At 29.3% G+C, this 12,048-nt stretch overlaps 1 protein-coding gene across 1 annotated transcript; it reads right to left on the bottom strand.

Moving 5' to 3' along the window:
* Positions 1–475: 475 nt before the first annotated feature.
* On the bottom strand, positions 476–4,065 carry LOC115724632 (IQ domain-containing protein IQM2). Its single transcript, XM_030653964.2, has 8 exons — positions 3,704–4,065; positions 2,660–3,119; positions 2,452–2,566; positions 2,298–2,363; positions 2,117–2,205; positions 1,929–2,016; positions 1,606–1,845; positions 476–1,502 (listed from the first exon to the last, which is right to left on the bottom strand). The coding sequence occupies exons 2-8, from the start codon at positions 3,115–3,117 to the stop codon at positions 732–734; spliced, it is 1,827 nt and encodes a 608-aa protein (XP_030509824.2). The 5' UTR covers positions 3,118–3,119; positions 3,704–4,065; the 3' UTR covers positions 476–731.
* Between the last annotated feature and the right edge of the window lie 7,983 nt (positions 4,066–12,048).

Consider the following 12,048-nt stretch of genomic DNA (forward strand, 5'->3'; position numbering starts at 1 on the left):
AAATGAATTATGTTAGATTTTATCGCATATAGTTAATAAAATGTTCAGATCGTATTCAATGAGAAATATAAAAATTGTGTTATATTTTATACAAACATTTAATTTGTACATGACGCATGCTATACTGAATTAAAACTCAACCTTGGCAGAAAGTGGAGTTGGAGTCAGATTGCTTATTAGCAGTACAAGCTATTCGAAATTCATTACCTATGTTTTCTTCTTTTGAGGTTATTATAGAAGATTATCGTAAACTTCTTCCATCTTTACACAATAGTTCCTTGTTTTTTATTAATGATAGTTGCTCATAGTTTTGCTTGAGCATCTTGTTCTTTTCTAATCCGAGTGTTCAACAAGAGCGATGTTTCTATTAAGAAAGAATCTTATCTTTTAACTGATTTAGCACATTAATAAAAATTATATATTTACTTCCAAAAAGATTACACGTGCGTAGCACGTGTTGTTCCAACTAGTATTATTGAGAAAAATGAATATTCTATTGTATTAAATGGGACTTAAAACTCCCCATAAATATCTAAAATTTTCATGTGAATTTCTACAAAGATGAATTAACAAAAAAATGAGTGGTGTGTATACATGATTGTAATTGAAAAGAATGATAAAGAATTCCTATACCATCTTTTCTATTCACACAAAAGAATGAATCAATAAAGAAAAAAAAAACTACTTGTAAAAATTATGACAATATATTATATTAGTGAGTATGGATTTGTTCATACTTTCCTAATCAATGGAGATGAGTGTACTCTTGAATGGTGAACAGAGCTTCTTAATGAATTCTCTGCCATTTCTTCACTACTGCAATCTGTTGGTGTTGAGACATTTGGACTCAAACCACTAATGATCTTAGGAGAAAAATATGATCTAGACCGAGCAACACCTCTTGGGGACAAGTTCACTTTCTCGAGAGCTCGAAATTGAAGCTCGGATGGATAGTCTCTAACACAACCAATTCGAGGCCCTGCACCTGTTGTCCATTTGCAAGACAATTGTTTTCCCAATTGGTATGAATTCATTCCTTTGCGCGAGTTTATCCTCTTGAGAATCGATTCTTCGGGGACATTTTCCACTTCATTTTCTTCATCATGCTCTTGTTCATCAAACATGTTTTCTTGAATCAAGCATTCTTGTTCATCACACTTGAAACTCTCAATGATATCTTGTTGTTTTGGAATTTCGAGATTAGTCAATTTGGTGTTGAGGTTGAGGAACCGATTAGTCCTCTGTGGCTCAAGTGCAGTTGAGTCTGTCTTAGCATTGGTTTCTTCGGTTTCTAAGCCAACAAGAGTTGGAGACAAGTCCTCATCGGATGAGTTACTTCGCATATGAAGACTGCTTCTTTGCTTGCTAAGAGCATCATCTTCCTCATCAACTGGACTCATTTGAACATCTTTCAATTCAACATCATTTTCCTTAAGGAATGCAACAAAATCATTGAAGTTTTGTTCTGTCGGCCTGTAATGACCGCTGTGTGGCCAAACCGCCTGTTAAGAATCACAAAAGAACAATCTTTGTTAACACCAAATCCCACCAGAAAAACACAAACAAAAAGGGAAAAGATTTAAGCTTTTTATGTCTTGACAATACCTTTAGGAGGCCATTTTCGACAACTAATCTCCCTGCAGCGGTTGTAGCCCCTCCAGCAAGAAAGCTAGAGTGTTGGAATGTACCCTTCTTCTTCTTCCCAACATACAAAACCTTAGAAGTGCTTAGCACGAATATCCATTTCGCGTCTTTGCCTTCTAAGCTCGTGTGAAGCTGTTCCCCCGATTGCTTGTAGTAAAACTTTCCATCCTCTAGAACAACTTCATAAGCCATTCTTTCCATCTACATTCAGAAAAAAGCCAATCAGCAAAAAAGGTAAAATCTTTACCAAAAATGAAAAGTCATAAACCGAGTTTGAGACTCACCGGACCAAGGTACTTGATACACTGCTGCTGAAGTTTTGACCGAGAACATTTCTCAAGGTTTACTTCTCTTCCTTCTCCTATATCAAGCCTGCATTTAAACCAACCAGACATAATTGTTTTTGTAAGTTTCAATTCTTGGTTATTGAATTAAGCAAAGAAAATAACTCAATTGGTTTTGAGATTATTACCAGTAGAAGAAAGGTTCTCTACTCTGACAATGAAGCCATTTATCATAGTAAAAGTGAAGATTGTGTCCATATCTATGTCTTGGGTCAATCTGTTAAAATATTACAAAAGATGCTAATATCAGTAATTAATGGTAACAAATAAGACAGTTTGTAATCTTAATCAAAATCGAAATCAACTTACTGCCTCGAGCCAGTGTTGTAGAGCAAGTTTTTGAGCTTTATCATTCTTTGATAAGCCTTTCCCAACCTGAAAAAGTACATAAAGATTTAATCTTTACATAACAAATAACAAAACCAATAGAAAGCACATACTGCAAATTTGCTAAAAAATCTACCTTTGCAGCTCTAGTCCTTGCTCTAGACCAACGAGAAATCGCGGTTTCATGCTTCTCAATATCGAAAAATGATATCGAACTCCTCTTGAGTTCAGCAAAATCTAAGAGCTTCCACCTAAAATTGATGCAAAAAATTGTATATCAGAACATGACAGAACAACACAACACAACAAAGACTAGAATTGAACATAAAAGATTAGTTACATACCAACTCTGCTCTACAAGAACAGCACAATCTGCTAACTTTCGTCTAGTTCGGAAGCTTTTGTAGACCTTTTGAAGCTTAAGAGCAGCCATGTGTTTGGTACTAGCAGGATCAGGAATCAAAGGTTTAGAGTACTGAGAATCTAATTGTTTCCTATTTGAAATGGTTGATGATACAATGGCCATATTTTGTTCTTTCTTATCTAAAGAAGGAACCTTTACTAAAATAATTTTGTCTAAATCACTACCCTTAAAGCTAACAGATGTTTCTAATGTCATCTTTTTTCCAGAGCCTATAGATTTCAAAATTGTTGGTTCCAAATCAGTACTATTGAAACTAACAGATCTAAGAGGTGTTTTTGCTTGTTCATCTCCAAAACTAATGGAGTTTACAATCATAGACTCTAAACCAGTCTCCACATCACTGTAATTGGCAAAAGGGCATGAAAATGAAATCCCCATTCCTGTTAAAACAAATTAAGAAAAAAATTATGTTATAAAGCAATGGAATCAGATCTACAGCATCTATGCTTTGACACAAATGAATGTGAAACTGTTTAAGAATTACATAAACGACAAAACCAAATGAATAGCATCTAATTTTTCTGTATACAATAGTATATGCTGTCAAGTCATTGTCAATTCAAATAATGAAGTAAAAGTCAAAACTTTAACATGATATTACTAACAAAAAGGATGGATCTGCAAAACCCAGTTCAACATTTGTACCCATTTCTAACAAAACCAAATAAGCCTCCAAAGCTTTCAATATCAAACATGGATCCAGAAAAACCCATTTAAAAAGATTGAAACTTTACTTAAAAAAACATCACATTTCCATTAAAGAAGACCAAATAAAAAGAACCCAGAAGACCCATTTCATTAAACAAGTGACAAAACCAATCAAAACCAACAAAACATACATTAAAAAATCCATTTTTTTTTTATTACCATTCCATTTGTATCTGTTGAAAACTAAACAAGAACAGAGGAAAGCAAAGAAATATGTTCAAAAACAAGAAGAAGAAGTCATTGATAATAACATTACCTTTTTAACAAGAAGAAAAAAATGAGGATATATGAGATGGTATTAATAGTAAGGATCCTCCGAGTTTAATGGTTTGAAGATTTTTGAGTTATTGGGTTTTGGATAAATGAAAGAAAAAAATAGATAAAAAGAGTTTTGATTTGAAGAAGGGATTTCTCTTGTTCTATACAGAGGAAGTTGTTGTTGAGTTGTTTGGTTTTTTGAGAAACTAAAATAAAACTAAGAAAAGAGACATGAAACTAACAATGGCCTCTTGTTGTTTATATATAGCATAAACTTATTAGTAAGAGAAGAAGAGAGAGTACTATGTATGTATAAAAATAAGCCATTTTTTCTCAGTCCTTAGCTTTCTACGCGCCACTTTAGAGAGAGAAAGAAGAAGAGAGAGAGAGGAGAGAGAGTATTTCCAACCACGTGGAGTGGACTCTTCTTCTCTTTCAAGGGCTTTTTTATTTTATTTATTTTAACAAAGGAAAATGGAAAATTGAGTGCCCATAATAATAATAATACACTAAAAAAGAAACAATTTTTATCTTATCTTCTTGAATTTTTTTTATTCTTATTTGATAAATAAATTAGAAAAATTTACAGACCAAAAATTTTAAAAAAATTACAACAATACATCAATATAAAAAAAAATTATTTTCATTTTTTGATTTTTTAATTTATAAAAATATATTTTTAGTAAATATAATAAATTGTTTTTTTTAGTTATTTTATAGTTTATCTATATTTATATTATAGTTTTCATGAAATTATTTTTCTAATTATTTTTAGTTGTTTTATAGTTTATTTATAATTGATTTATGGTTGTCGTGTGGTTGATTAATTTCTCGCTATTTTTAAGTTACTTTTTTTTTATATTTTACTGAATAAAGTGTATTTTTGTAATTTTAAAATTTTAGAAGAGTATTTTTATAATTAAAAAATTTAGATTGTAAACTTATAAATAAATATATTTTTGAAAATTCCCAATAAATTATTTAGATTTAATTTTTTAAGGGGTAGATTTACTTTTTTTAATTATATCATATATTTTTTGTGTGATTATTTGAATATTATTGAGAAATATTACTTCATAGATAATTTTAAATTTATAAAAAAAATCTTAAAATAGTTTAGTTAAGTTGAATAAATTAGTGTATGGATATGTATTAGAATGAATTGATGATTTCAATTGAATAGTTTGACAATTGCATGACTAGAATTTTAAGAGAATTTTATTTGTAATTTTTGTGTTGTGGGAATTAGAAAAAATATCTTTCAAAAAGAGAAATTGAATTTTGAGAAAATATAATTGCATGTCAAAAAATAAGAGAGAGATAGAAAAAGTCATACTTATTTTGTTTTGGAATTTGGTACCATTAATTGTGTACTTTTACTTGTACTCCCTCCTTTGACCAAAAAAAAAAAGGGAAAGCGAGAAAAACTTTCTAGGAAAGTTTCAAACCTTATATATGAAGTGATAAAAGCCTATGAAAAATGAAAAGGTTATAATAATAATAATAATAATAATAATAATAATAATAATAATAATAATAATAATAATAATAAATTTATTTATTTAAGAAATGTCACTTTCATTATAAGTAGTCATATGGTTTAGTTTGCACATTAGTGAAAATGGACTTGATCATAATTAAGGAAGGGTTGGTGTTAGTAATGTTAAGTACCATTACAAAATATTTATTATTATTATTACAATTTATAATATATGTTTATATTAGTTGATTATATGTATATTTTAATTTAATAATTAGTATTAAAAGTAAATTATTAGTTATTTGTAAGACGTCACCTGACAGTAGTGCATTATAAAAAATCTTTCTTTTAGTCACAATGAAAATTGTAACTAAAAATAAAAGAGTTGTAACTAATTATAAATCATCATTCTTATGTTGTGACTAAAATGTTCGTGACTAAAAAATATTAATAACAAAAATCACAATTTATTATTACTAAATATATTTTTAGTCACAATACTTATGGTGACTAAAACTAAAGTAGTGATAACCTGCATTTAAATATTATGTTAAAAGTCATATTTAGTAATAAAAAATTTATGTTGTGACTAAAAAATTGTCATTAAAAGTATTTAATTTTTTTAATGGTATTAGACATTATTAGTACGTATGTAACACTCTAATTAATGCTAATCGCAATAGCTTAGGTCATCTTTAAGAACTCCCATGCATTTTACAAAGACCCAATTGAAAGTATTCCTTAAGACTCAAGTTTAAACTAAACTACTAATTCAACAAACTAAAAAACAATAATTAAACCTAAAGGGTCATTATCCAAGAATAATATTGTATTATGAAATTAATTGATAGGTTTATTGTGATGTATTGGCACACGTGGATTCTTTGGTAGGGCTGCATGAGTAGTTGAGAAAATATTAATACCTTCATTATTATTTATGTATTTATTATTTTTACAATTTATAAAAATAAAAATTAATTTATTAGAAAGGTTAAGCTTAAAGTTTTTGAAACTTCCAAGTAGGCTTCATATGGTATGTCCCACAAGTTGACTAGAATCATTTGTATCCCAAAATTGGGTTTTGATGGGTTAATAACAACAGAATCACTATATAATTAATACTTAATTAAGTTTGTCCACATCAATGAATAAAAGATAAAATTATTAATAATAATAAATCAATCACTAGAGGTTGTTAATACTTGAATTTATATAAATATATATTTTGTTTGTCTCTAGCATATTAATTTTCTTTAAACCACCTAAATTAATTGAATTAAGCTTACAAAAGAAATTTTCCCAAAGCAACATAATACATATATAGTATATCCAAAATTAATAAAGAATTAATTGATATTGAGCTTATGATATCAATTGTACCTAATTAACAAATATTATTCTTGTAGAAAATAATATATCCCATTTTTTTTAATGGTCATCAGTTCTAATTAAAAAAACAATTTTATTACATTAATATTCTTAAGTAATTAAGATGAGTAAAATATTTTATCATAAATATCCCAAAACTTATATCTATTTTTAAAAATGGAACCTTTTATATTGTTTTAAATTATATTTTCATCATTACAACATAACAATCAATTGTAAATTAAAGAATGTAGTAATTATTTATGTATTTTTAATTACTTATGTTATATATTAAGAAAAATAAAATCTATATATATATAAATTAAGTCTTTGTCTCTGATAAATGAGTTACATAATTTTATATTGTTTTTTATTAATAAATTATGATTTACATTATATTAATATTGTAGAGTGTAATAGTAGCTCATGATGATTAATAATTTAAATTATGATTTATTACTTTTAATATGCACTTTAATTCTAGGATTAGATCAACCTAAATTAATTAACAAAAATTCTCACTTAATTATATAAAGGTGGTTTCTATGAACTTCCCCTAAGATAAAAAGTGCCATTTTTATATATATATACACTGATAAATTAGTGTGCATGTGTATGTTTATTAAAAAGTGTAAAATTATAGAAATTTTTAACAAAATAAAAAAAATTATTGTGGATAGGGTACAACTATTATAAGGACATAAATATAAATACATATTTATTATTGAAAATTAATTAGTACTAGTGTGTGTTGTATATATATAAATAATTAATTATATATATAAAGAGTATTGTGCATGTATTTTGGTAAGAGACAATTTATGCCATACTGCCTTCTGCCCCACTAAGATACCAAACAAATTAATTGAGCCAACCCACAATAATTAATTTATTAATTATATTTTGCTCTTTTCACATTTTCTTTTCTTATTATATAATTATTTTCCTCTTATTTTTGTCTGTACGTTCATGGTCTGTACCTCATATTTTTATTGCAAATAAACACTTTATTGTTCTCTTTTGGTCTCCTTTTCTTATTAGTTGTTTCTCCAAAAATGTTATTTAATATTTTTCATTTTTATTTTTAAAGCTACTTTAATTATAAATGAAGACTAAAATTGCATGCTTTTTTTTCTTTTGTATATAAGAATCTCTAAATCTTTAAACATATATATATATACGTACATTACATATATTTATTATATATATATATACACTTGATGAGTATATCTACTACTAATTATTAAAATAAATAAAAGAAAACCGACTACTTTATAGATATATAAATATGTATTTCTTTTTTTAAAAAAAAAATGTCATGACAAATTACTAGAATAAAAACTGGCCGTTGGATTGTCATGATCAATTGGTGGTATTATTATTGTGTGTGAACATTATCTCATACGTAAACCTTTACACTTCATTATCATTCTTCTTTTTATCCAAATAATAATTAATGAAAGTTATTACTAATTAAAAAATAAAAAATTAACTCAGTATATTTATACCATATATGTATTGTAAAGTACACATGATTTATATGTATATATATCATCACGCGTATGTATATTATAAAGTGAAAAAGAATATGTATTATCTATATATATTTATTACGTGTGTATGCATGTAAAAGCAAATCATATGTATGCATGTTGGTATTATTATATATTATGATTATTTGTCAAAAAGTAGTGTAAATAATATATAGTTGAGGGAAAGGCACATGTGGCTAATTAATTCATTATAGTCTTTCTTTTTGTCATATATAGATATATGAATATATATATAAGTTCATATATAGAATGCTTCGATATAATTAGTTGATGATGATGATAAGGTTAGCTGGTTAGGTACCGAAAGATTGTAGTAGATAACATGGGTTGTTTAAATGAAAGTACCATTGAAAAATAAATAATAAATATTGACAAATATTAATAATTGCATAAGTAACAAAATATTGGAAAACTTACACAAATACTGTAAAATGGGCTAAACTTATTTACAAAAATATTGAGGCTCGAAAATTTAACATTTCTACTGTCCTAATTTAATTTTTAACTTTTATACTGTGTGTAAGCAAAACACTACCCAATCTCCTTAAATTTAGGAGCCACGATCGGCAAACACCAATCAACCACGGGACAGTTGGAAAACAACTATAATTTCCAGCGATACAAACCAGAAGTCTTCAAATCAACGTGAATCAACAACAAAGAAATGGTTTACCATTCAATTACTAGTGGCATGCTTTCCACAATGCAGTATTTACTATTAATAAATTGCCAACACTAGTACTGCACCAACAATCTCCTCTTGAATGTTTGTTTGGCACTACACCAGATTATACTCTGTACTAAAGCCTTTTGGTTGTGCCTGCTATCCTCACTTGAGGCCTTATAATAGACACAAAATGGAATTCAGGTTACAAAGATGTACTTTTCTGGGATATACTACAACTCACAAAGGCTATCTTTGTAAAAACTAGGAGGGCATGCTATGTATAGCTCGAAATGTTATTTTTGATGAAGAGTCATTTCCAGCAATGGCATCAACAACTTCTCAAGTACAACCTAATTCTTTAAACAATATACCTACTGTAGTTATTTCCACTCACTTTAATATTATTGTACCTGTAATTAATACTCTACATTTTGGTAATGAGGTCTCTGAGTGTTCCCTACAATCTATCATCCCTTCCATGTCCACTACAGATACTCCATCTTCACCTACCCCTTCACCAGATATGTCCCCAATTACTTCATCACCTATTCACTCAAACACAACTCTACAACTTCCTTCAATTACATATGTCCTACCTATTGAAACCACAAATTCTACAAATCTGTCACAAGCTCCTCAACCTGAATCCTCCTCACCCCTACCACCAATTATTCCAAAAGCTCCCCAACACACATTGACCCCACACCTGCTCATGAAACATCATTATCAACAGGTACCAGATCTCATAGAATGACCACCAGATCATAGAGTGGCATCTATAAACCCAAATCATATTTTGCTACTAAACATCCTCTATATGAATCAACACTTCCAACTAAGCCAAAATCACTCAAAGCAGCCTTGAGCAATCCTCAATGGGATACAACTATGCACCAGAAAGTAAGAGCTTTGTTCAAGAACATTACTTGGGTATTAGTTCCCTATAATTTATTCATGAATGTTATTAAGTGCAAGTGGGTTCATAGAGTTAAATTTAACTCGGATGGCTCTCTCAACAGACTAAAATCAAGACTAGTGGCCAAAGGTTATCTACAAACAGCTGGAATAGATTTTGATGAAATATTTAGTCTTGTTGTCAAACCCACAACAGTTCGACTTGTGCTTTCATTGGCTGTCTCCAACAATTGGAGTGTTGTTCAGCTCGATATCAGTAGTGCATTCCTTCATGAAACTCTGTATGAGACAGTTTTTATGTATCAACTACCTGGATTTGAGGATGTTACGAATCCCATACATGTCTGCAAATTCAATAAGGCCATCTATGGCCTAAAATAGGCCCTAAGGGCCTTGAACGAAAAGCTTAGGAACACCTTAAGCTTTCATTGGGGATTTCAAGGTTCTAAAGCTGATGTCTCTCTATTTGTGTATAGAGTTGGTCGTACTCTTATCATCTTGCTGGTATATGTTGACGATATATTGGTAATTGAGCCCAACTCTTCTCTCATTTCTAAACTGATTACAAACCTCAATAAGAATTTCTATCTAAAAGACTTGGGACAGGTTCATTATTTCCTTGGAGTGGAGATCTATCGAGATAAAACTGGTATGTATTTGTCTCAAACAAAGTATATTACAGACCTATTTGTAAAGTTAAAAATAGAAGGAGCCAAACCTAGCCTGAATCCAACCAGTGTTAATGTGAAACTCTCACTGAATGAACGGGAACCATTTGCAGACATTACTTTGTATCGAAGTACATTAGGGGCACTTCAATACCTCTCTCTCACACGGCTTGATATGGCTTACATTGTTAACAAATTCAGTCAATTTTCGAAGGCTCCTACACACTTACATTGGGAAGCATGTAAGAAGTTACTTCGATACCTTAAAAGCATTCAGAGATGGTATTCATTTCACTCCTACATCTGAAATGACTCTCACAACTTACTCTGATGCTGACTAGGCAAGTTGTGTGGAGGTTACTTGGTATTTTTAGGGAATAATCCTATAAGCTGGTCAGTAAAGAAACAACATGTCGTGGCTCGATCAAGTATAGAAAGTGAATTTCGAGCATTGGCCAATGCAGCTGTTGAGTTAATGTGGATTCAATCACTGCTGCAAGAATTACAAGTACCTATTCTCCACAGTCATATCATTTGGGTTAATAATCAAAGTGCAACAGTTTTGGCAGCTAACCCCGTCTTCCATGCTCGGTCCAAACATATCGAAATTGACCTCCATTTTGTCAGGGATCAAATCATCAACAAGCAATTGTCTGTCCATCATGTTCCTGCTCATGATCAGGCTGTTGATGTCCTCACTAAGGCTCTTACAGCAGAACGTTTTCTTTACTTGAAGTCCAAACTAGAAATGGTATCCACACCATTTCTTTTGCGGGGGATATTAATGTAAAACTAAATTAGAATTCTGTCATATATATTGTTTTTAACTGCTGCATAATAGAATTCAGTTAGTTAATTTCCTTTTTTTAGTTTTTGATCTTCTTGTAAAAAGAGTATTTGTTACTCTATAAATACTCTGTACATTGTTTTGTCATTATTTCTTTCTTCGTCTCTCTCTTAAATTTATCTTTGAATTTTACAATTTTTACCATGATTAGAATTATGATTTGTTTGTAACGCCAACAATCAAAGAGACAACCGCCATCTCAAACATTCAGATTCTACTATACAAGATTGCAGTCGAGCTTAACATCAACGAGCAAAATGCATCCAATCGCAAATAAAAAAAAAAAAATTCAAAGACAACAATCAACCAAAAAAACAACACAGATCAGTGATCAGACGAAGCCACATAATGTGGACATAATCTACAATAAAGGAGAGCACCAAACCAAGCCTATATCCTCTTCACCACAAATGTGCAAAAGAAAAGCATAGAGAGATCTATCTAGGGTTTTTCCTTTTCAATAAGAAATATAGTCTCAATCTTTTAATATTTTATCATATATATGTACCTATTTTTTAAAATTTAATAAAATATAATAACGTGTGAATATCCCATGCATTAATGAGTATTCTCAGTACTTAAAACAGTACTTGAAAAATAATAAGAGAATGTAATTATTATTGTAAATCTCACTCTCATAATAAATACATAATAATGAGATTTATTTATATTAGCTAAAAATGTCCCCAACCGACAAATATGAATTATGGATTTTATTCCTATTTTTATCAAAATAATCAAAGTTGATAACTCCAATGCCATAAATTATTCAAACATGCATGACCTGTAAATTAAAGTACAACACACCATTCACTTCTCTTCTTTTTTTTTTTTTTTTTTTTTGC

Source organism: Cannabis sativa, chromosome 6 (assembly GCF_029168945.1).
Source record: "Cannabis sativa cultivar Pink pepper isolate KNU-18-1 chromosome 6, ASM2916894v1, whole genome shotgun sequence".
Taxonomy (NCBI): Eukaryota; Viridiplantae; Streptophyta; class Magnoliopsida; order Rosales; family Cannabaceae; genus Cannabis; species Cannabis sativa.

Coding starts and splice junctions, on each gene's coding strand:
- LOC115724632 (XM_030653964.2), bottom strand. CDS start 3,117: ATGGGGATTTCATTTTCATGCCCTTTTGCCAATTACAGTGATGTGGAG. Junction 2,567..2,659: donor GTTCTTGTAGAGCAGAGTTG/GTATGTAACTAA, acceptor CATCAATTTTAG/GTGGAAGCTCTTAGATTTTG. Junction 2,364..2,451: donor CAAGGACTAGAGCTGCAAAG/GTAGATTTTTTA, acceptor GTACTTTTTCAG/GTTGGGAAAGGCTTATCAAA.